The 20,726-nt window shown below is 48.7% G+C and overlaps 1 protein-coding gene across 1 annotated transcript in view; it reads right to left on the bottom strand.

The window, feature by feature from the left end:
* Positions 1–20,726, bottom strand: part of SAMHD1 (SAM and HD domain containing deoxynucleoside triphosphate triphosphohydrolase 1) — a 1,157,401-nt gene that overhangs the window by 929,266 nt on the left and 207,409 nt on the right. The window contains exon 6 of the mRNA XM_069243902.1: positions 2,751–2,770. Within this exon, the coding sequence (XP_069100003.1) occupies positions 2,751–2,770 (20 nt within the window). The remainder of the gene's footprint in view (positions 1–2,750; positions 2,771–20,726) is intronic.

Genomic DNA, 20,726 nt, shown 5'->3' with positions numbered 1-20,726 from the left:
TGGTGCAAGAAGGAGGCAGGCTACCCCCAGAGCATGCACCACCAGGAAACAGTCGAGAAAGCCGGCAGGATGAAGCGATACAAGTTTGCAGTAGTCGTCTTTGCTACTTTGTTGCGGTTTTGCAGGCATCCTGAGCAGTCAGCGGTCGATCCTTTGGCAGAAGGTGAAGAGGGAGATGCAGAGGAACTCTGGTGAGCTCTTGCATTCGGTATCTGAGGAATTCCCCAAAGCAGAGACCCTAAATAGCCAGAAAAGGAGGTTTGGTCCCTAGGAAGGAGGATAGGCTAGTAAGAAAGGTAAGAGCCTATCAGAAGGAGTCTCTGACGTCACCTGCTGGCACTGGCCACTCAGAGCAGTCCAGTGTGCCAACACCTCTGTTTCCAAGATGGCAGAGGTCTGGGGCACAATGGAGGAGCTCTGGGCACCTCCCCTGGGAGGTGCTGGTCAGGGGAGTGGTCACTCCCCTTTCCTTTGTCCAGTTTCGCGCCAGAGCAGGGCTGGGGGAACCCTAAGCCGGTGTAGACTGGCTTATGCAGAGATGGGCACCATCTGTGCCCATCAAATCATTTCCAGAGGGTGGGGGAGGCTACTCCTCCCCAGCCTTCACACCTATTTCCAAAGGGAGAGGGTGTTACACCCTCTCTCAAAGGAAATCCTTTGTTCTCCATTCCGTGGCCAGGGCTGCCTGGACCCCAGGGGGGCAGAAACCTGTCTGAGGGGTTGGCAGCAGCAGCAGCTGCAGTGCAAACCCTGAAAAGGCAGTTTGGCAGTACCCGGGTTCTCTGCTAGAGGCCCGGGGGATCATGGAATTGTCTCCCCAATGCCAGAATGGCATTGGGGTGACAATTCCATGATCTTAGACATGTTACATGGCCATGGTCGGAGTTACCATTGTGACGCTATACATAGGTAGTGACCTATGTATAGTGCACGCGTGTAATGGTGTCCCCGCACTCACAAAGTCCGGGGAATTTGCCCTGAACGATGTGGGGACAACTTGGCTAGTGCCAGGGTGCCCTCACACTAAGTAACTTAGCACACAACCTTCACCAGGTGAAGATTAGACATATAGGTGACTTATAAGTTACTTAAGTGCAGTGGTAAATGGCTGTGAAATAACATGGACGTTATTTCACTCAGGCTGCACTGGCAGGCCTGCGTAAGAATTGTCAGATCTCCCTATGGGTGGCAAAAGGAATGCTGCAGCCCATAGGGATCTCCTGGAACCCCAATACCCTGGGTACCTCAGTACCATATACTAGGGAATTATAAGGGTGTTCCAGTATGCCAATGTGAAGTGGTGAAATTGGTCACTAGCCTGTTAGTGACAATTTGGAAACCAGAGAGAGCATAACCACTGAGGTTCTGGTTAGCAGGGCCTCAGTGAGACAGTTAGGCATCACACAGGGAACACATATATATAGGCCACAAACTTATGAGCACTGGGGTCCTGGCTAGCAGGGTCCCAGTGACACATAACAAACATACTGACAACATAGGGTTTTCACTATGAGCACCGGGCCCTGGCTAGCAGGATCCCAGTGAGACAGTGAAAACACCCTGACATAGTCACAAACAGGCCAAAAGTGGGGGTAACAAGGCTAGAAAGAGGCTACTTTCTCACAGTGTGTGAATTAATTAAAGTTCAAAAAGAGAAATTGAGAGAGAAAAAAAAGAGTGAACGGGAAAGATGTCAACAATATTTAGGCTTTGGTGACTGATATACTTAGTATGAGATATTTCTTGACAAATTGAAAACAAAAATGTGTTTGTCAATTAAAAAGAGTGAGATCACCTTTCATTATGAACTTTAAACTTTTCAAGATTGAAAACAAATTAAAGTAGGAAAATGACCACAGACACACCTGGACTAGAACTCTCAACTTTCAGTGTGAGGTTCTGTGACCTTAACCACTATGCCACAAGTGAGTCCTTGTTTTCTTAAGCCATTGTATTGAGAGACTACTGCAATGACTATCTCTTCTATCTCATTATGGGATGGAAGAGAGAGAGCGAATGACAGGACGGCAGGAGGAGCCTGAAGGCCCCCGCAGTCCTAGCCGACTCCCCACATCCTGTAGCAGGGAGATGTTTTTAATAGCATTCAACTGGACTTAAGCCTAGGGTAGGTAGGTGGCGGTCCCCTGGGCCTTGGGTCCTAGCAATAACCCACTCACACACACACACTGCTACAATTCTTTAGTGGCCCGGGTAGGTTGCTGTCCCCGGAGCAGCAGGTGGCTGCGCCCCCACATCAAATTAGTATAAAGTTCAGGGAGGTTGCAGTCCCTGGGGCAGCAGAGGGGGGGGATGTGTGCCCCCCCACATCCAACTAATATAAAGTTACAGGGAGGTGGCGGTCCCTGGGGCTGTTGGGGGCCACGTGGGCCCCCACACAAATAGTTTTTTTTGCCGGGAGAGGTGGCAGTCCCCCTCACCTCCTATTAAAATGGGAATGCCCATGGGACTTGTTCCACCCGGGGGCTTCCAAATTAGCAAGCCTGGGAGCTGGAAATTAAAAGAAAAATGTGTTGCTGGGGGTGAGGGGAGATGTGGTGGGGGGAGTGTCCCTCTGAGATCCCAGCACCAGAGCTCAGGGGTCGTTGTTGAAGTGTTGACAGTCAATCAGATCTCAGCACGAGATCAGGCGAGTTTGGGAAGCCTTTGCATCCCTATATATACAAATCTGGATGTCCTTTAATTTCTCTAAAACTACTTAACGGATTCACACCAAATCACAAAAAGGTCACTTTCTGGACTGGACCATGACCTAGCTTTCTGCCAAATTTGGTGTAATTCCGACCGGTAGTTCGGGCGCTATCGCTGTTTACCCCGAAACTTTGCAGACAGCAGCTCACATGAGCGTCTAATTTTATTGGGTCATTTCGTGAAGATTCGTTAACCGGCGCCAAAGATATAGGCAGGTTAAAACAAAAAAAATCCTATAGAAACTAGGTCCATCCTACAACTAGCTAGTTGTGACTGCCACTAGGTAATTATATATATATATATATATTTGTTTCTGTTTCAATTAATATTATGATGTGTTAAAACAGTAACAAATAATTTATAACTGCTCCAGCCTGTTTTAGGATTAATAAAGTTAAAGCAAACTCCTACCGAATCTTAGATGATGGGCGAAAACCAAGTCATAATTTAATTTTGTTAATGTAAAGTTTATCCAACTAGCCTATAATTTTATCGCTACAAACCATAGAAGCACGCAAAAGGGACAGAATTAGTTTGCTATTGAGAGCTCTAATTGCTGGAAAAAAAATGCTTGACAGCAATAAGTTTGAAAACAAATTTGCAGCGATCACGTAATTAGTTGAGCTTTCGTTTGTTTACTGACTAGATAGTTTGTCCACGTTAACTTCTTGTCAATTGTCACGCCCAGATAATTACAATTTGTCACTTCTTCTGAAGGATAACCCTCGAGTCTAAGACCCGGATATACTATTTTGCAAGCAAAGGCATTATTTTGGTTTTGTCACAGTTTACCTGCAGATCATTTAGCTGATTCAACTTCCATGATGTTGACAATTGGGTTTGTAGTGCTCTAGGAGCTAATAAAACTTGCAAATTTGGGGGGTGGGAGATACAAAATCGAAAGTCATTTTGGCCTCGGAATATCCACTTTAAATCATTTACGAGTACACTGTTTTAAAAGTGGAAAACCACCTTTTGCGCACAGAAGCCAAACCTACACGTGACAATAACTTGTCATCTAACATCTTGGTTCTGACTGCACCTTGCAGAGTAATCTAGTTTTAGAACAAAATAGGTCTAGCCACGAGAATGCACTTGGTATAAACATAGTGCTTTAAAGGAACAAGGGTCCCTATAATTCACAATTATACAACTACTGAAAGAGACAATGAGGACCAGACGCAATGTCCATGAAAACCAATGAAATCACATTTGTCACAATTGGTGAGTGGAGACACAGACGACAAGAAATCATATAAACAAACGCAGTCAAAAAAGATTTAGTTAATCACAAATAAATCTACAGCAGCAATTCTGCCCTTCATATATTTTATAGGGTCAGTGTGGAAGACTCAACATTTTAAAACTCCCTCTAACACCCTCCACAGAACCAAGGCCAGCTGGTTCACCCCAGACATACTGGAATCCAAACGGTTATGTCGCAGAATGGAGAAAACATGGCGCCTCGAACCTACCGACTCCAACCACATCGCATTCAATGATGCCATACGCAAACATCACCAGCTGATCCGCACCACCAAAAGGATCCACTTAAAAAACCACATTGTCACAAACGCTCACAACAGTAAAGAGCTCTTCGGCATCATCTAAGAGCTCTCCGCCCCTAGACCTGCTCCAACGAACCCCCGCCATCACAGGAGTTCTGCAACTACCTCGCAACCCCCTTCCGTCGAAAGATAGAAGAAATCCACAACAGCTTCAAACCCCAGACCCACCAGCTGATCACAAGCACCCACTAACCCAACGCCCATAAGCAACACCTACGTCCACACCTGGACCCTCGTCAACAAAGAAGACACAGCCCACACAATGGCCATCCACTCAGAATCTCCATCGGACCCCTGCCCACACCATATCTTCAATAAAGCAAGCAACATCATCGCTCCCCATCTCTGCAACACCATCAACAGCTCCTTCGAGTCAGCCACCTTCCCAGAAAGCTGGAAACACGCAGAAGTCAACCCCCCAATAAAAAAGCCCATGGCAGACCCAGACGACCCCAACAGCTACCGGCTGATCTACCTCCTCCCCTTCCCAGCCAAGGTCATCGAAAAAATCGAGAACAGCCAATTATCCCGGTTCCTGGAAGACAGCAAGGCGCTCAACACCTCCCAGTCCGGATTCTGCAAAAATCACAGCACCGACACCGCATTCATTTCTGCCACAGACTACATTAGGACCATGCTCGATGGAGGAGAAACAGCAGCACTCATCCTCCTGGATCTCTCCGCAGCTTTCCACACGGTATGTCATCACACTCTCCACACACGCCTCCACAACGCCGGAATCCACGACAAGGCTCTCAAATGGATCTCGTCATTTCTCGCCGGCAGAACCCAGAGAGTCCGCCTTCCACTGTTCCTGTCAGAAGCCTCCAAGATCATTTGTGGCGTCCCCCAGGGATCGTCCCTCAGCCCTACGTTCTTCAACATCTACATGGCCCTGCTCGCCAACATCGCACGAACCCACTACATCAACATATTATCCTACGCAGACGACAACCAGCTCATCCTCTCCCTCACAAATGACCCTACAACTGCAAAGTTGTCCATAACGGACTTGATTCCATCCAGCTGGCGATGGCGTGAAACACAAACAAGACAGAGATCTTCATCCTTGGCGCCAACCCCTCAACATGGAACGACTCCTGGTGGCACACCTCCCTAGGAACCGCACCCTCGCCCACCACCCACGCACGCAACCTGGGATTCATCCTGGACTCCACACTCAGCATGACTCAGCAGGTCAACGCCATCTCCTCTTCCTGCTACAACACTCTCCGCATGCTCCGCAAGATCTTCAAGTGGATTCCCGTCGAAACCAGGAAAACTGTCTCCCACGCCCTAGTCAGCAGCTGATTGGACTACGGAAATGCTCTATATGCAGGAACAATGGTCAAACTCCAACCGAAGCTGCAAAGAATCCAGAACGCATCCGCCAGCCTCATTCTTGACGTCCTACGCCGCAACCACATCTCCCCCCACCTCAGGGACCTACACTGGCTACCAGTATCGAAGAGGATCAACTTCAAACTCCTCACCCATGCACACAAAGCCCTCCACAACACAGGCCCAGCCTACCTCAACAACAGACTCACCTTCCATACCCCCACCCGCTATCTTCGCTCCACCAGCCTCGCCCTCGCCTCCGTACCCCGCATCCGCTGCACAACCGTCGGAGGAAAATCCTTTTCTTACTTAGCCGCCAAGACCTGGAACTCCCTACCGCTCCACCTTCGCCAGACCCAGGACCACCTGACATTCAGACGCCTCAAGACATGGCTTTTCGACCAGTAGCTACCCCCCCCTCCGTGCCTTGAGACCCTAACGGATGAGTAGTTTGCTTTATAAATCCTTTGATTGATTGACTGATTAATCCTATAGAAATAACAGGATCATCTTCAAGACGTTACAATTTATGCCTGAGAAGATTTACTCATTTGTAAGTAAGATTTAATTGAAATATAGTGAACACAACCATGGAGTGTAGCCAGTTGCTTGTGCAGACAGCATAAGAGCCAGGAGAGAGAAGGAGGAAAGGAATCACCACCCAAAGTTCAGGGTTCCTGAAAATGGTAAACTTTTTTTCTAAGTCTACAGCAGGGAGCTGGTTGTGGTTCCCCCAAAGTCTGGGAGAAGGTAAACTGGATGCCAAGAATCGAGATCCAGGTGCATCAAGGTACAAGAGATATGGTTCCCAGGAGCATGCCATGGGCCAATCGGTCTCACAGGGAATGGCCAGTGTGGGAGCTTTCCTATTAATTTGGCGCAGGACCAGGAGTTCCACCAAGGTTTATTTGTAGCAATGTACTGTAATATATATCACCAAACGAGGTACAATAAGTAAGCAAGAGCAATGCACAAGGTGCTGCCCCTAAATCTAAGCTAAGAAAGAGTAAGGGCATAATTATAACACATATAGGTCTTGAAGAACAATTACTGACTTTCATTAACGCTCTGTGGTAGAAACCGCAGATTCCTCACCTTTTGAATATTCCCCAGACATCAGACTGGATCCGGAAACCTCTATGAACCAGTAGGAGGCACTGTGTAGTTCTGCACCAACACCCTTCTGTAAATGATGTGTGGAACCTACATAGGCACCACTCTAATGTGCTGACATCAGTTGCTTTTGAGGCTGTTTATAAACCCAGACACAGAGCCCCAGCAGCAAACTGACTGAGCAGTTTGCAGATTCCTAGACTTGCGGTCTCATTAAAGGACAGAGTCTAATTCACAGAACAGGACAATGGGAGGGTTGGTGAGTTATCTGCAGCTAGTTAGAGTCTGTACCAGAAAGAGCCTAATCAAAAGTAACTTGTTTTTCTCAAAGACTTTTAACTGCAGATTCCACTCCTTTTGAATACATGCCAAAGCAGTGCCTAACTGGAGGTGGGTCTGTGAACAGACTCAAAATTAAACGTTCTGTAGGACAGAGTGGGCAAAATGCCTTTTTTGGCGAACCTGGCTGTCCAGACTATATTGATTCTGGAGCAAAGGGAGGGATGCCCATGTAGCTCTCTGGCAGGTGTACAGGACAGGAAATCCATGTGCCAATCTAGTGGTAGCAGCTTTGGTCCTGGTAAAGTGAGCTCCCAGTTCTTTTAGAGGCTCCTTTTTGGCCAGTGTGTAGCAGATCTTGATGTAGAGCAAAATCCAGCTGGAGATGGTCTGCTTCTGCTTGGCCTAGCCTATTTTCACTTTTACGCTAATCCCACAAAGAGCTTATCGTCCCACCCGTTGTTCGGTGAGACGATCAATTTCAAAGCTCAGTAATCTTTTGGAGTTCTAGCAAAGGAGTCTCCCCTTCTCAGAGTGATGAGGCAGAGCAGCAGGGTGATGGTTTGACCTACGTGGAAGGGTGTCACAACTATTGGCAGGAAAGATACTCAGGACGCAGAATCGGGTTGTCCGGGAAGTGGAATACTGATAGAGAGCTTGAAGTTTGCTCACACACCAATGTTATGGCAACAAGGACGTGGTCTTAAGGGTGAGAAGCCAAAAGAGATCTCAGAAGCTGCTCAAATGAGAACACATCAAATATAGGAGGACCAAGTTAAGATTCCACAGTGGCATGACAAAATGGGAGGGAGGAAACAGGTGCTGTAGGCCTTTTAATTAACACATCACAATAGGTGATTTAAATAATGAAGGTTAGTCCAACAACTGTATAAATAATAAAAGAGGAAAGCCTTGATGGGTAAGGGACAAAATAAACAACAAAACATCAAGTGGGCCAATCTGGCATGTGCCGCACCAAACCACAAATGTGTCCCTATGCCAGGCGTATACTGTCTTTGTAGAGGGATGCTTACCTGCCAAAAAAGACAACCACCACCTCTGAATGAAGGTCAATGGTGTTCAGCTGTCGCCACTCAATCTCCAAGCTTGAAGGTGAAGATTGTGAAGGCCAAGAAGCAGTACTCTGCCCCACTGCAACAGCAAATTATCCGAGAGGCGCGGCCTATTCAGAGGACAGATGCTCATTCCCCGGAGTTATTGATGCCATAATGTCTGTGCCCAATCAAGTGCCACTAGGATGATGTAGGCCGTCTCAGTCCTTATCTTCCCATCTAGAGGAATGAGTAGGAAGGCATACAGGAGTTCCAAGTGCCATTCTAGGCGGGAGACACCTTGGAAACTCCAATGTGCAGAACTGCTGACATTGTGCATTTCTGGTGGTGGGGAACAGGCCGAGCCAAGGCTCTCCCCATTCACGGAGAAGAACTTGTGCAACGTTCGAGTGCAATCACCACTCATGATCCACAAGGCGTAAGTGACTGAGTTTGGCCGGCCCGGTATTCCAGGTGGCTGCCCAGCAGGAAAGTTCCTTGTTGGACAAGTCATTTGCAGAGGCAGAGCACCTCCTGGTAGAGGGTGCATGACCACACCACAGCCCTGCTGTTGCGATGGTGTTGTCCCTGAGCACCTACACTAGCCTTTCTTTGAAGGCCAGAAGAAGCTTTCAACAGAAAGCAGATGGTTCTCTCCTCGAGAAGATTGTTATGGAGCAGGCACTCCACCGGAGACAGGAGACCTCTGATCGCCACCTCTCCCGGGTAGCTGTCACAACCCGGAATCAACACATCAGTCACTACTGTCAGCTCTGGGTGAGGTAGGTAAAGGGGTCTGCCACTAACCCAATCGCATCCCAGCCACCACTGCAGACCCTTTGCAGTCTTCTCTGATATCTGTACATGGTCAGAAAGGTAACCTTGATGTTGAGCCCATTGAGACTTCAGATCTCACTGCAGAGCCCGCACATGCCACCTAGCATGTTGGACCAGCAAGTTGCAGGAGGCTATCAGTCTCCTCAGCCTCAGAGTCAACATCACTGAAATCCAGGACATAGGCTGAAACCTCAGGATCACAGCCTGAACGTCCTGGACTCTCCTTTCCAGGAGAAAAGAGCAAAAAAACAAACCATGTCTAAAATGGCTCATATGAAGGGAAGCATCTGAGAAGGAGTCAGGTGTGACCTGGGTACATAGATAATGGACCCCAAATATGACAGAGGATTCGTCGTAGTCTGGAGATGGTTGACAACTGCCTGAGAAGGGGCCACCTTCGACAGGCATTCATCAAGGTAGGGAATGACTGGTATCGTGCAATTTAGTGATTTACTGGGGGGGGGGGCAGGAGGGGACAAAGTAAGGTTTGCCTCAGTTTCCTAGAAGGGTAACAGTTAGTGCCTCAGTAAAAGGTAGAAGGGGCTCAGTAGTGGCTGGAGAACCTCTGTGAAAACATTGGTTTTGACCTTTATGGTGGGAAGAAGGAGGCCAAGAACTTCAGCCACTTTCCACATTACAACCAGAAAAGAAGAACTCTTAAGTGAAAGTCCTGGGGTGTGAGAAGACCAGAAGCAGAATTGGAGTCAGAGCCACTGGCATCTTCAAGATCATCATACTAATCCTCTTAATGGCAGGGCTGGCCAATCTCATCGCCTGTGTCATAATCGTTGTTCGAATCAGAATGCAAAGTATAAGGTCACCCTCGACAAATGTCACTATGGGGTCACAGACTGCCCAGGAAGCTCAGTTTGTGCAGGGACATATTGTGGAACAGGCTCCAACATGGACCACCACTGGAGGGTGATTGAGAGGCTACGCCCTTGAGCCTTCTTTGGACTACGAGAGTGGTAGGAAGGGGCACAGTCACGATTAGACCTTTTTATACTTCTTCTTTGACTTACCATAAGAAATGGAGCATGACGATGATCGACCTTGAGATCAACTCTGATAACTCATGGACTGGGACTGGGGTCGACCCTTGGACTGGTCACTATGTGGACTCTTGTGGTGTTTGGTGATGTACAGTTTAGCCTTGCAATCCCAAATGGCCTTCAGGTTCATCAATGCACAGTCACTGTAGGCCTTGGAGTGATGACTCATGGGAGTCTTTCAAAGACATTTGCTTGTAGCAGTCCTTACGCAGTTTAAAACTTATCGTTTTGGGAAGTGACAATTCCCTTGGACACTGTGAAAGTTTTGAGAAAAATAATCTCAAAGAGAAAAGATCCATGTCTGGTGGCACAGAAAGAAAGAACAGATGTCAGCATGTTGGACAGACTGGTGTATAAGCGCCCCAGGTCATTTCTGGAGCAGAACGGAATCAGTGGGGATCTGCATTGTGCTACCTACTGGTGTTCAGATGTACTGCTGAAAAACGTTTCGAGATCCAATCTGATGCCTGAGGAATATTCAAAAAGTGAAGAATCTGCAGTTAGAATCCGCATCATAATTCTGCTATAATCAGTACTCTTGCATAATAAAAGTGCTGACATATTCATTGACCTACCTTGGCGAGAAACCAGGCATAAACAGAATCCATAATACATCAAATGAGTCCGTCAACACAGAATGAAAACATCTGACACAAATAGAGCACTGATAGAATTCAGACCATGCCTTTATAGGAGTAGACCTTATCAAACCTATAATATAATAATGACAACCCCACCACAATCTGTCACCTCACTGATTGGCAACAAATGGGTCATAATGTGGTAATGCAATCTGATAACAAAGCCTCTCCTACCCAGTAACAAGACCCAGACATTCTTATATGGGAAGGACATCCGTTTGGAAGAAAGTTCTAGCATGGCTCTGGAGAGTCCAAGTATACTGTGTTGGTTAATTTTTGTGAGTGACCTGGTCGGCCTTCCTTCATTGAGCTCGACAATCACAGTATGTGACACGAGACAAAGCTAGGCTACGATGTAGAGGCAAGTAGGTAATGTGCACCATTCAACTGCAAGGCTGATCTCTATCCAGGTTATCATAGAGTGGCACTTTTGGCAACATAATGGATAATCAGACTACAAGCCCTTTTCCTGTATCCTTAGTGAAGAGGGTAATTGGGAGTAAATGCCTTCTGCCACCCTAGGGTAAAGTTCCATCCAGTTCCAAGTAAATAAGATATTTTGCCTCCTTTATGTCCACCATGTATGGAGGGTGTGGTTTTATGTGTATGGTCTAGTTTGAGCTAAGAAATTATACCTAGCTGTGTGGCTGGTGCAGACTATTGTAGATGCCTCCTAAAACTGAAGATGCCTGTAAGCACACTCTACAGAGCTTAACGATTGTTTGTGTTAGGCAAGAATTGCTTTCTACCTAAAGAATAAGTTACTTACCTTCGGTAACGCTTTTTCTGGTGGATACAGTAACTACCTGTGGATTCCTCACAGAAGAATTCTCCCCTCGCGCCAGCCTTCGATGGAAATTTCTTCTAGCTCTGCACGTCGACGATGACGTCACAATCGCCCGACTCCACGCGACGCCACATGACGTCATCCAGGCAATAAGAAGCCCTCGTCGACGTGCAGACGTCAGTTATCACAATTTTTTTACGCACCATAGAGGCGAACAGGTTAAACCTAAAGAGCACACATTCATCCAGAATAGATGAAAATAAAACATTTAATATAAACTCAACATAAATCACAGTTATGAATGCTTAATTCGAGATAGAAATAAATATATATATATGTATAATTCCAGTCCAAAATATCCTTTTCACTATCTAAATTTGCAAAGGAAAAGTATATACAATGAATACAACTATATGCATGAAAAAGCTATATACATATATATACAAGATCAAGGATGCGCACCCAACGAGATCTTGGTTTGACCAGTCAGGCAACGGGGAGGTGGGTGGGACCGTGAGGAATCCACAGGTAGTTACTGTATCCACCAGAAAAAGCGTTACTGAAGGTAAGTAACTTATTCTTCTGATGGATACACCTACCTCACCAAAAGAATAGAGTCCCCAAGCAGTATAAGCTCCGGAGGTGGTTGCCGAAATGGTCAAACCAAGAAATCTTGCAGCACTGAGCGAGCAAAATGGCCATCCCTCCTGACTTCAGAGTCCAAACAGTAATGTTTGGCAAAAGTATGGAGGGATGCCCAGGTCGCTGCCCTGCAGATGTCAGCCACAGGAACACCTCTAGCCAAAGCTGATGAAGCTGCTTTGGCCCTGGTGGAATGGGCACGAAGCCCCACAGGTGGATGTCTGTGAGAAGGTAGCCTCTTTCTAGCCTTGTTACCCCCACTTTTGGCCTGTTTGTGAGTGTATGTCAGGGTGTTTGTCACTGTTTTCACTGTCTCACTGGGATCCTGATAGCCAGGCCTCAGTGCTCATAGTGAAAACACTATGTTTTCAGTATGTTTGTTATGTGTCACTGGGATCCTGCTGGTCAGGACCCCAGTGCTCATAGGTTTGTGGCCTATATGTATGTGTCACTGGGACCCTGTCACACAGGGCCCCAGTGCTCATAGGTGTGCATGTATATGTTCCCTGTGTGGTGCCTAACTGTCTCACTGAGGCTCTGCTAACCAGAACCTCAGTGGTTATGCTCTCTCATTACTTTCAAATTGTCACTAACAGGCTAGTGACCAATTTTACCAATTTACATTGGCTTACTGGAACACCCTTATAATTCCCTAGTATATGGTACTGAGGTACCCAGGGTATTGGGGTTCCAGGAGATCCCTATGGGCTGCAGCATTTCTTTTGCCACCCATAGGGAGCTCTGACAATTCTTACACAGGCCTGCCACTGCAGCCTGAGTGAAATAACGTCCACGTTATTTCACAGCCATTTTACACTGCACTTAAGTAACTTATAAGTCACCTATATGTCTAACCTTTACCTGGTAAAGGTTAGGTGCAAAGTTACTTAGTGTGAGGGCACCCTGGCACTAGCCAAGGTGCCCCCACATTGTTCAGAGCCAATTCCCTGAACTTTGTGAGTGCGGGGACACCATTACACGCGTGCACTACATATAGGTCACTACCTATATGTAGCTTCACAATGGTAACTCCGAATATGGCCATGTAACATGTCTATGATCATGGAATTGCCCCCTCTATGCCATCCTGGCATAGTTGGCACAATCCCATGATCCCAGTGGTCTGTAGCACAGACCCTGGTACTGCCAAACTGCCCTTCCTGGGGTTTCACTGCAGCTGCTGCTGCTGCCAACCCCTCAGACAGGCAGCTGCCCTCCTGGGGTCCAGCCAGGCCTGGCCCAGGATGGCAGAACAAAGAACTTCCTCTGAGAGAGGGTGTGACACCCTCTCCCTTTGGAAAATGGTGTGAAGGCAGGGGAGGAGTAGCCTCCCCCAGCCTCTGGAAATGCTTTGTTGGGCACAGAGGTGCCCAATTCTGCATAAGCCAGTCTACACCGGTTCAGGGACCCCTTAGCCCCTGCTCTGGCGCGAAACTGGACAAAGGAAAGGGGAGTGACCACTCCCCTGACCTGCACCTCCCCTGGGAGGTGTCCAGAGCTCCTCCAGTGTGCTCCAGACCTCTGCCATCTTGGAAACAGAGGTGCTGCTGGCACACTGGACTGCTCTGAGTGGCCAGTGCCACCAGGTGACGTCAGAGACTCCTGCTGATAGGCTCCTTCAGGTGTTAGTAGCCTATCCTCTCTCCTAGGTAGCCAAACCCTCTTTTCTGGCTATTTAGGGTCTCTGGGGAAACTTTAGATAACGAATGCATGAGCTCAGCCGAGTTCCTCTGCATCTCTCTCTTCACCTTCTGATAAGGAATCGACCGCTGACCGCGCTGGAAGCCTGCAAACCTGCAACATAGTAGCAAAGACGACTACTGCAACTCTGTAACGCTGATCCTGCCGCCTTCTCGACTGCTTTCCTGCTTGTGCATGCTGTGGGGGTAGTCTGCCTCCTCTCTGCACCAGAAGCTCCGAAGAAATCTCCCGTGGGTCGACGGAATCTTCCCCCTGCAACCGCAGGCACCAAAAAGCTGCATTACCGGTCCCTTGGGTCTCCTCTCAGCACGACGAGCGAGGTCCCTCGAATCCAGCGACGCTGTCCAAGTGACCCCCACAGTCCAGTGACTCTTCAGCCCAAGTTTGGTGGAGGTAAGTCCTTGCCTCACCTCGCTGGGCTGCATTGCTGGGAACCGCGACTTTGCAAGCTACTCCGGCCCCTGTGCACTTCCGGCGGAAATCCTTCGTGCACAGCCAAGCCTGGGTCCACGGCACTCTAACCTGCATTGCACGACTTTCTAAGTTGGTCTCCGGCGACGTGGGACTCCTTTGTGCAAATTCGGCGAGCACCGTTTCACGCATCCTCGTAGTGCCTGTTTCTGGCACTTCTCCGGGTGCTACCTGCTTCAGTGAGGGCTCTTTGTCTTGCTCGACGTCCCCTCTCTCTGCAGGTCCAATTTGCGACCTCCTGGTCCCTCCTGGGCCCCAGCAGCGACCAAAAACGCCAAACGCACGATTTGCGTGTAGCAAGGCTTGTTGGCGTCTTTCCGGCGGGAAAACACTTCTACACGACTCTCCAAGGCGAGAGGGATCCGTCCACCAAAGGGGAAGTCTCTAGCCCTTTTCGTTCCTGCAGAAACCTCAGCTTCTTCTGTCCAGTCGAAGCTTCTTTGCACCCGCAGCTGGCATTTCCTGGGCATCTGCCCATCTCCGACTTGCTTGTGACTTTTGGACTTGGTCCCCTTGTTCCACAGGTATCCTAGATTGGAAATCCACAGTTGTTGCATTGCTGGTTTGTGTCTTTCCTGCATTATTCCTCTAACACGACTATTTTGTCCTTAGGGGAACTTTAGTGCACTTTGCACTCACTTTTCAGGTTCTTGGGGAGGGTTATTTTTCTAACTCTCACTATTTTCTAATAGTCCCAGCGACCCTCTACAAGGTCACATAGGTTTGGGGTCCATTCGTGGTTCGCATTCCACTTTTGGAGTATATGGTTTGTGTTGCCCCTATCCCTATGTTTCCCCATTGCATCCTATTGTAACTATACATTGTTTGCACTGTTTTCTAAGACTATACTGCATATTTTTGCTATTGTGTATATATATCTTGTGTATATTTCCTATCCTCTCACTGAGGGTACACTCTAAGATACTTTGGCATATTGTCATAAAAATAAAGTACCTTTATTTTTAGTATAACTGTGTATTGTGTTTTCTTATGATATTGTGCATATGACACTAAGTGGTACTGTAGTAGCTTCACACGTCTCCTAGTTCAGCCTAAGCTGCTCTGCTAAGCTACCATTATCTATCAGCCTAAGCTGCTAGACACCCTATACACTAATAAGGGATAACTGGGCCTGGTGCAAGGTGCAAGTACCCCTTGGTACTCACTACAAGCCAGTCCAGCCTCCTACAATGTCTCTTCGCCAAAGAATAGCAGATCTTAATACATAGAATGACCCACCTGGATAGCGTTCTCTTGTGGACCGCTCTACCTTTCCTCTTCCCCACGTATCCAACGAAGAGCTGTTCATCCTGTCTAAACTCTTTCGTCCTGGTGACGTAGAAGCTCGGTGCTCTTCGCAGATCCAGCCGGTGGAGCCTCTCTTCCTCCTTGGATGGGTGAGGCGGAGGGTAAAAGGAAGAGAGAGTAATTGACTGCCCCAGGTGAAAGGGTGTAACAACCTTCGGTAGGAAAGCCGCCTTGGTCCTCAACACCACTTTGTCCTTGAAGAAGGAAAGGAATGGGGTTTCTACAGTTAGAGCCTGAAGCTCACTAACCCTTCTGGCAGATGTTATTGCCACCAGGAAAACAGTTTTAAATACTAGGTACCGTAAAGAGCAAGAATGCATTGGTTCGAACGGAGCCCCCATAAGAAAAGTTAAGACTAAGTTAAGGTCCCACTGAGGCATAACGAATGGCGTGGGCGGATACTTATTAGTAAGTCCCTTTAGAAACTTTAAAACAATTGGTGATTTAAAGAAGGATGGTTGATCCGGAAGGCACAGAAAAGCAGATAGTGCAGACAGATAACCCTTAACAGTGGCAACTGAAAAACCTTTCTGTGCTAAATAGAGCGCAAATGACAAAATGTCAGATAAACCAGCTCTTAAAGGATCTAAACTATTCTCTCCACACCAGCTTGTAAACTTAGCCCAACGATTTGCATAGATTGACTTGGTGGAGTGTCGCCTGGCCGATAGAATAACTTCCACCACATCTGGATGGAGAGAAAAGGAACTCAGATTGCCCCGTTCAATCTCCAGGCATGAAGATGCAGGCTCTGGAGGTGGGGGTGTAGAATCTGCCCCTGTGACTGCGAGAGGAGGTCCACCCTGCAAGGGAGACGGAGCGGAGGGCACTGAGAGAGTTGGAGTAGGTCCGAATACCACACCCTTCTCGGCCAATCCGGAGCTATTAAGATGACTTGAGCTCGGTCTTGGCGGATCTTCCTGAGAACTTGAGGAATCAAGGGTATGGGGGGAAAACGCGTAAAGCAACTGACCCTTCCAGGACATCTGAAACGCGTCCCCCAAAGCTCCTTGCACTGGATACTGGAGGCTGCAAAATAGCGGGCACTGCGCATTCTCTTGAGTTGCAAACAGATCTATTTGTGGATATCCCCACATCCGGAAGATATACAGAACTAGATCTGGATGAAGACGCCACTCGTGGTCGACCGAGCTGCGTCGACTGAGAATGTCTGCACGCACGTTTAGGACTCCGGCCAAATGATGTGCAATCAAGCAAATCTTGTGGTCCTGAAGCCAGGACCAAAGACGAAGAGCTTCTCTGCAGAGAAGATATGACCCCACTCCTCCCTGTTTGTTTATATACCACATCGCGGTCGTGTTGTCCGTTAGAACCTGGACTGACTGACCGCGAATGGAAGGGAGGAAGGCCTTGAGTGCCAGTCGTACAGCCCGCAATTCTAACAGATTGGTGTGTAACTTCTGTTCTACTGGAGACCAAAGGCCTTTGATCTCCAGGTCCCCCAGATGAGCTCCCCACCCTAGAGTGGAAGCATCCGTTACCACTGAGGCCACTGGTGGGGGTAGCGAGAACGGCCTTCCTTGTGACAGGTTGTCGACCGCTGCCCACCATTGAAGATCCACTGCAGTGTCTCTGGAGATCTTTATCGAGTCCTCGAGATCCCCTTTGTGCTGAAACCACTGCCTGCGGACGCACCACTGGAGAGCCCTCATGTGCCAGCGTGCATGAGTGACCAACAGTATGCAAGAAGCAAACAGACCGAGCAGACGAAGGACTTTGAGGATTGGAACTACCGCTCCATTTCGAAACATTGGAATCAAAGCCTGTATGTCCTGAACCCGCTGGGGCGGAGGAAAGGCCCGATTCAATGTCGTGTCCAATACTGCCCCTATGAACAGGAGGCGTTGAGAGGGCTCCAGGTGAGATTTGGGTACATTGACTGAAAACCCCAGGTCGTACAACAATTGAGTCGTCGACTGGAGATGGCACCGCACGAGCTCCGGAGAATTGGCCTTGATCAACCAATCGTCCAGATAGGGAAACACAGCGATCCCCTTTCTTCTGAGCTCTGCCGCTACCACCGCCATCACCTTTGTGAAGACACGAGGTGCTGAAGTAAGACCAAACGGGAGGACCGCAAACTGATAATGTTGTGTCCCCACCACAAAACGGAGATACTTCCTGTGCGATTTGAGGATCGGAATATGAAAATACACGTCCTGCAAATCGACCGACACCATCCAGTCTCCTTCGTTCAACGCCAAAAGAACCTGTGAGAGGGTCAGCATTTTGAACTTTTCCTGTTTGAGGAACCAATTCAAAATCCTCAAGTCCAAAATCAGTCTCAGCCGACCATCCTTTTTGGGAATCAGAAAGTATCTTGAATAGCACCCCTGACCCCTCTCTTGCTCGGGAACCAACTCTATTGCACCTTTTTGTAATAGGGATAATACCTCCTGCTGTAACAGGAGAAGATGGTCTTCCGAACAGAAGAAGGGGCGGGGAGGGAAGGTGGGAGGGAATTCCCGAAAGGGAAGAGCGTACCCCCTCTTCACAATGTCGATGACCCAGGAGTCTTATGTTATGACCTCCCACATTGGAAGAAAAAAGGCAAGTCTCCCCCCTACCGGAGACGAATGGACAGGGAATGGTGGAGGACTACGGCTGCTTTCCTTGCTGCACCCCTTCGAGGAAGAGTGCTGCAAGGTGGCTCCTCTCGTACGGACTCTGCCCCTGCCCCTAAAGGATCTGTAAGGCAGGGTAGAGGCAGATTGTTGTGGTCCTTGCAGTCTTCCTCGAAAGGAACCACGTCCAAATCCCTTAAATCTTCAAAAGCCTCTAAAAGTGGATGAGGCCGACGACTGGAGTCCCAAAGACCTAGCTGTCGCTCTGCTCTCTTTAAAACGTTCCAAAGCTGAGTAAGCCTTAGAGCCGAAGAGCTTTTCCCCATCAAATGGAAGATCAAGGAGTGTGGCCTGCACGTCCGTCGAGAAGCCCGAAGATCGAAGCCAAGACTGCCTCCTAGAGACTATGGTCATGCCCATAGCCCTAGCCACAGAGTCCGAAGTGTCCAAACCAGACTGGATCACTTGCGTCGCATCCGCCAAGAGTTGCAGCATCTCCTGGGACAAATTAGGGTGGCCCTTTGCCTCTTCCATAAGGGCATGGATGTAACGTCCCAGTATGCATGTGGCATTAGACGATTTTAGGGCCATACTGCACGATGAAAATGTCTTTTTAGCAGTATGGTCCATCTTTTTTGACTCTCTATCAGCAGGAGCCCCAGGAAACGAGCCAGGAGAGGATCTGGAGGAACATGAAGCTTGGACCACTAGGCTCTCCGGAGTTGGTTGCCTGGAAAGAAACACCGGATCCCCAGGCGCCGTCCTGTACCGCCGAGCCACCGCTCTGTTGACCGCAGCGGTGGATACAGGTTTCAGCCAGATATCCTTAATAGGGTCCAGCAGAGCCTCATTGAATAGTAGAAGAGGCTCAGCAGATGTCGGATGGAGGACCTCTGTCAATAAATTTCTCTTAACCTCCGCGGTAGGAAGAGGAATATCCAAAAAGTCTGCAGCCTTACAAATCACTATGGAAAGAAGCTGCTTCCTCTGTGACCTCTCCAGGGGAAGCTAGATCCCATTCCGGGGTAGTGTCAAGGCCACTAGCTGAGTCCAGACCCTGGAAGTCACCTGAGGGCTCTACAACTTCTCCTTCCTCCAGGTGTTGCCCCGCGTACTCCTCCTCCTCCAAGAGACGAAGGGCCAGGCGTCTTGATCTAAGTCTTGACTCCAAGCCTGGAGTCGACAAGGCGTCGGCCGACGCCAAAGATCTCCGTCGGCGCCGAACCTCGGATTCGTCCGAAGCTGGAGGCTCCGGCTCCAAAGCGTTCTTGGACGTCGATCGGATCCAAGGCGAATCCGACGGCGCTGTAACAGGTGTAGCCATCCTGAGCGACGTCGTAGGCATCGGCGCAGCTTCAGATGCAGCAGACATAAACGGGGTGAACGGCGCCGACTTGAAAGACGCCGGAACACCCAAGTCATAGGCCAAAGGGCCAGACGGACCTGCATGACTTCCACCCGGCGTCATGGAAGCAAAGATGTTAAACATAGCGTTCAAAAACGCTGCAGGATCCGATCCCGGAGTCGGAAAGCCGGGTACTGTTGCTGCTGCACCGGCGCCGGCAAAGCTGCCGAAGACGGTCCAGGTAACTCCTGGCCAGGAGAACCTTCAGGCCTCTGTGGAGGCTCGACCTCAAAGACAGACCCAGGTGACGTCGGGGTCGCCGGAGGTGGAGGGGTGACGGTCGGGCTTAGCTCCCACGTCGGACGACGCAGAGTCGACGGAGAAGCCGATCTAGACCTGGACCGTCCTTTGCTCGATCGGCGTCGAGATCCATGACGGCGCCGAGAGCCACTATGGTGATGACGAGACCTCGAAGATCTCGACGAAGACTCCCTCCTATGATGCCTCTCTTTCTTCTTCTTGGACCGGGTCAAGAATAACTTCGCCTCCCTTTCTTTGAGTGCCTTAGGGTTCATGCGTTGGCACGAACCGCATACTTCGACCTCATGATCGGAACTAAGGCACCAGAGGCAGTTATGGTGGGGGTCGGTAACCGACATCCGACCCCCGCACTGGTTACAAGGTTTAAAGCCGGATTTTCTAGGCTGCGACATCGTAACCGTCCATTGGTAACAGTAGCTCCCTGTGAGCCTCGAAGAAACAACCATTATTCAGGCACGGAAAAAAGGGAACTGACGTCTGCACGTCGACGAGGGCTTCTTATTGCCTGGATGATGTCATGTGGCGTTTCGTGGAGTCGGGCGATTGTGACGTCATCGTCGACGTGCAGAGCTAGAAGAAATTTCCGTTGAAGGCTGGCGCGAGGGGAGAATTCTTGCGTGAGGAATCCACAGGTAGGTGTATCCATCAGAAACGAGAAGACAGATTTAAAAAAACAAAAATATTACCACTGGTAAACAAAACTAGTCATTGGACGACACACATTAAAGCATTTATACCCCCTTTCAAGTGTTTCATTGATTTGCAAAACTGATTTTGGTGCTACTATTGCTTATTCGATCCTTTGGCAAGGATAGTTAAATTTGGGTTTGTTGCACCACAGAGGGGGGTCTCATGGTGGAGTTGGGAAACACCTTCAGTTAGACAGCACTGGCCCTACGCTCTAATACTAAATGTTTTTATAGTGCTATGCATCAGCACTAAAAGAATGTATAGGGGTTAGTTCTTCCGACTAG

Source organism: Pleurodeles waltl, chromosome 7, assembly GCF_031143425.1.
Source record: "Pleurodeles waltl isolate 20211129_DDA chromosome 7, aPleWal1.hap1.20221129, whole genome shotgun sequence".
In the NCBI taxonomy this organism is placed as follows: Eukaryota; Metazoa; Chordata; class Amphibia; order Caudata; family Salamandridae; genus Pleurodeles; species Pleurodeles waltl.
This window is presented reverse-complemented; position numbering and strand designations above follow the sequence as displayed.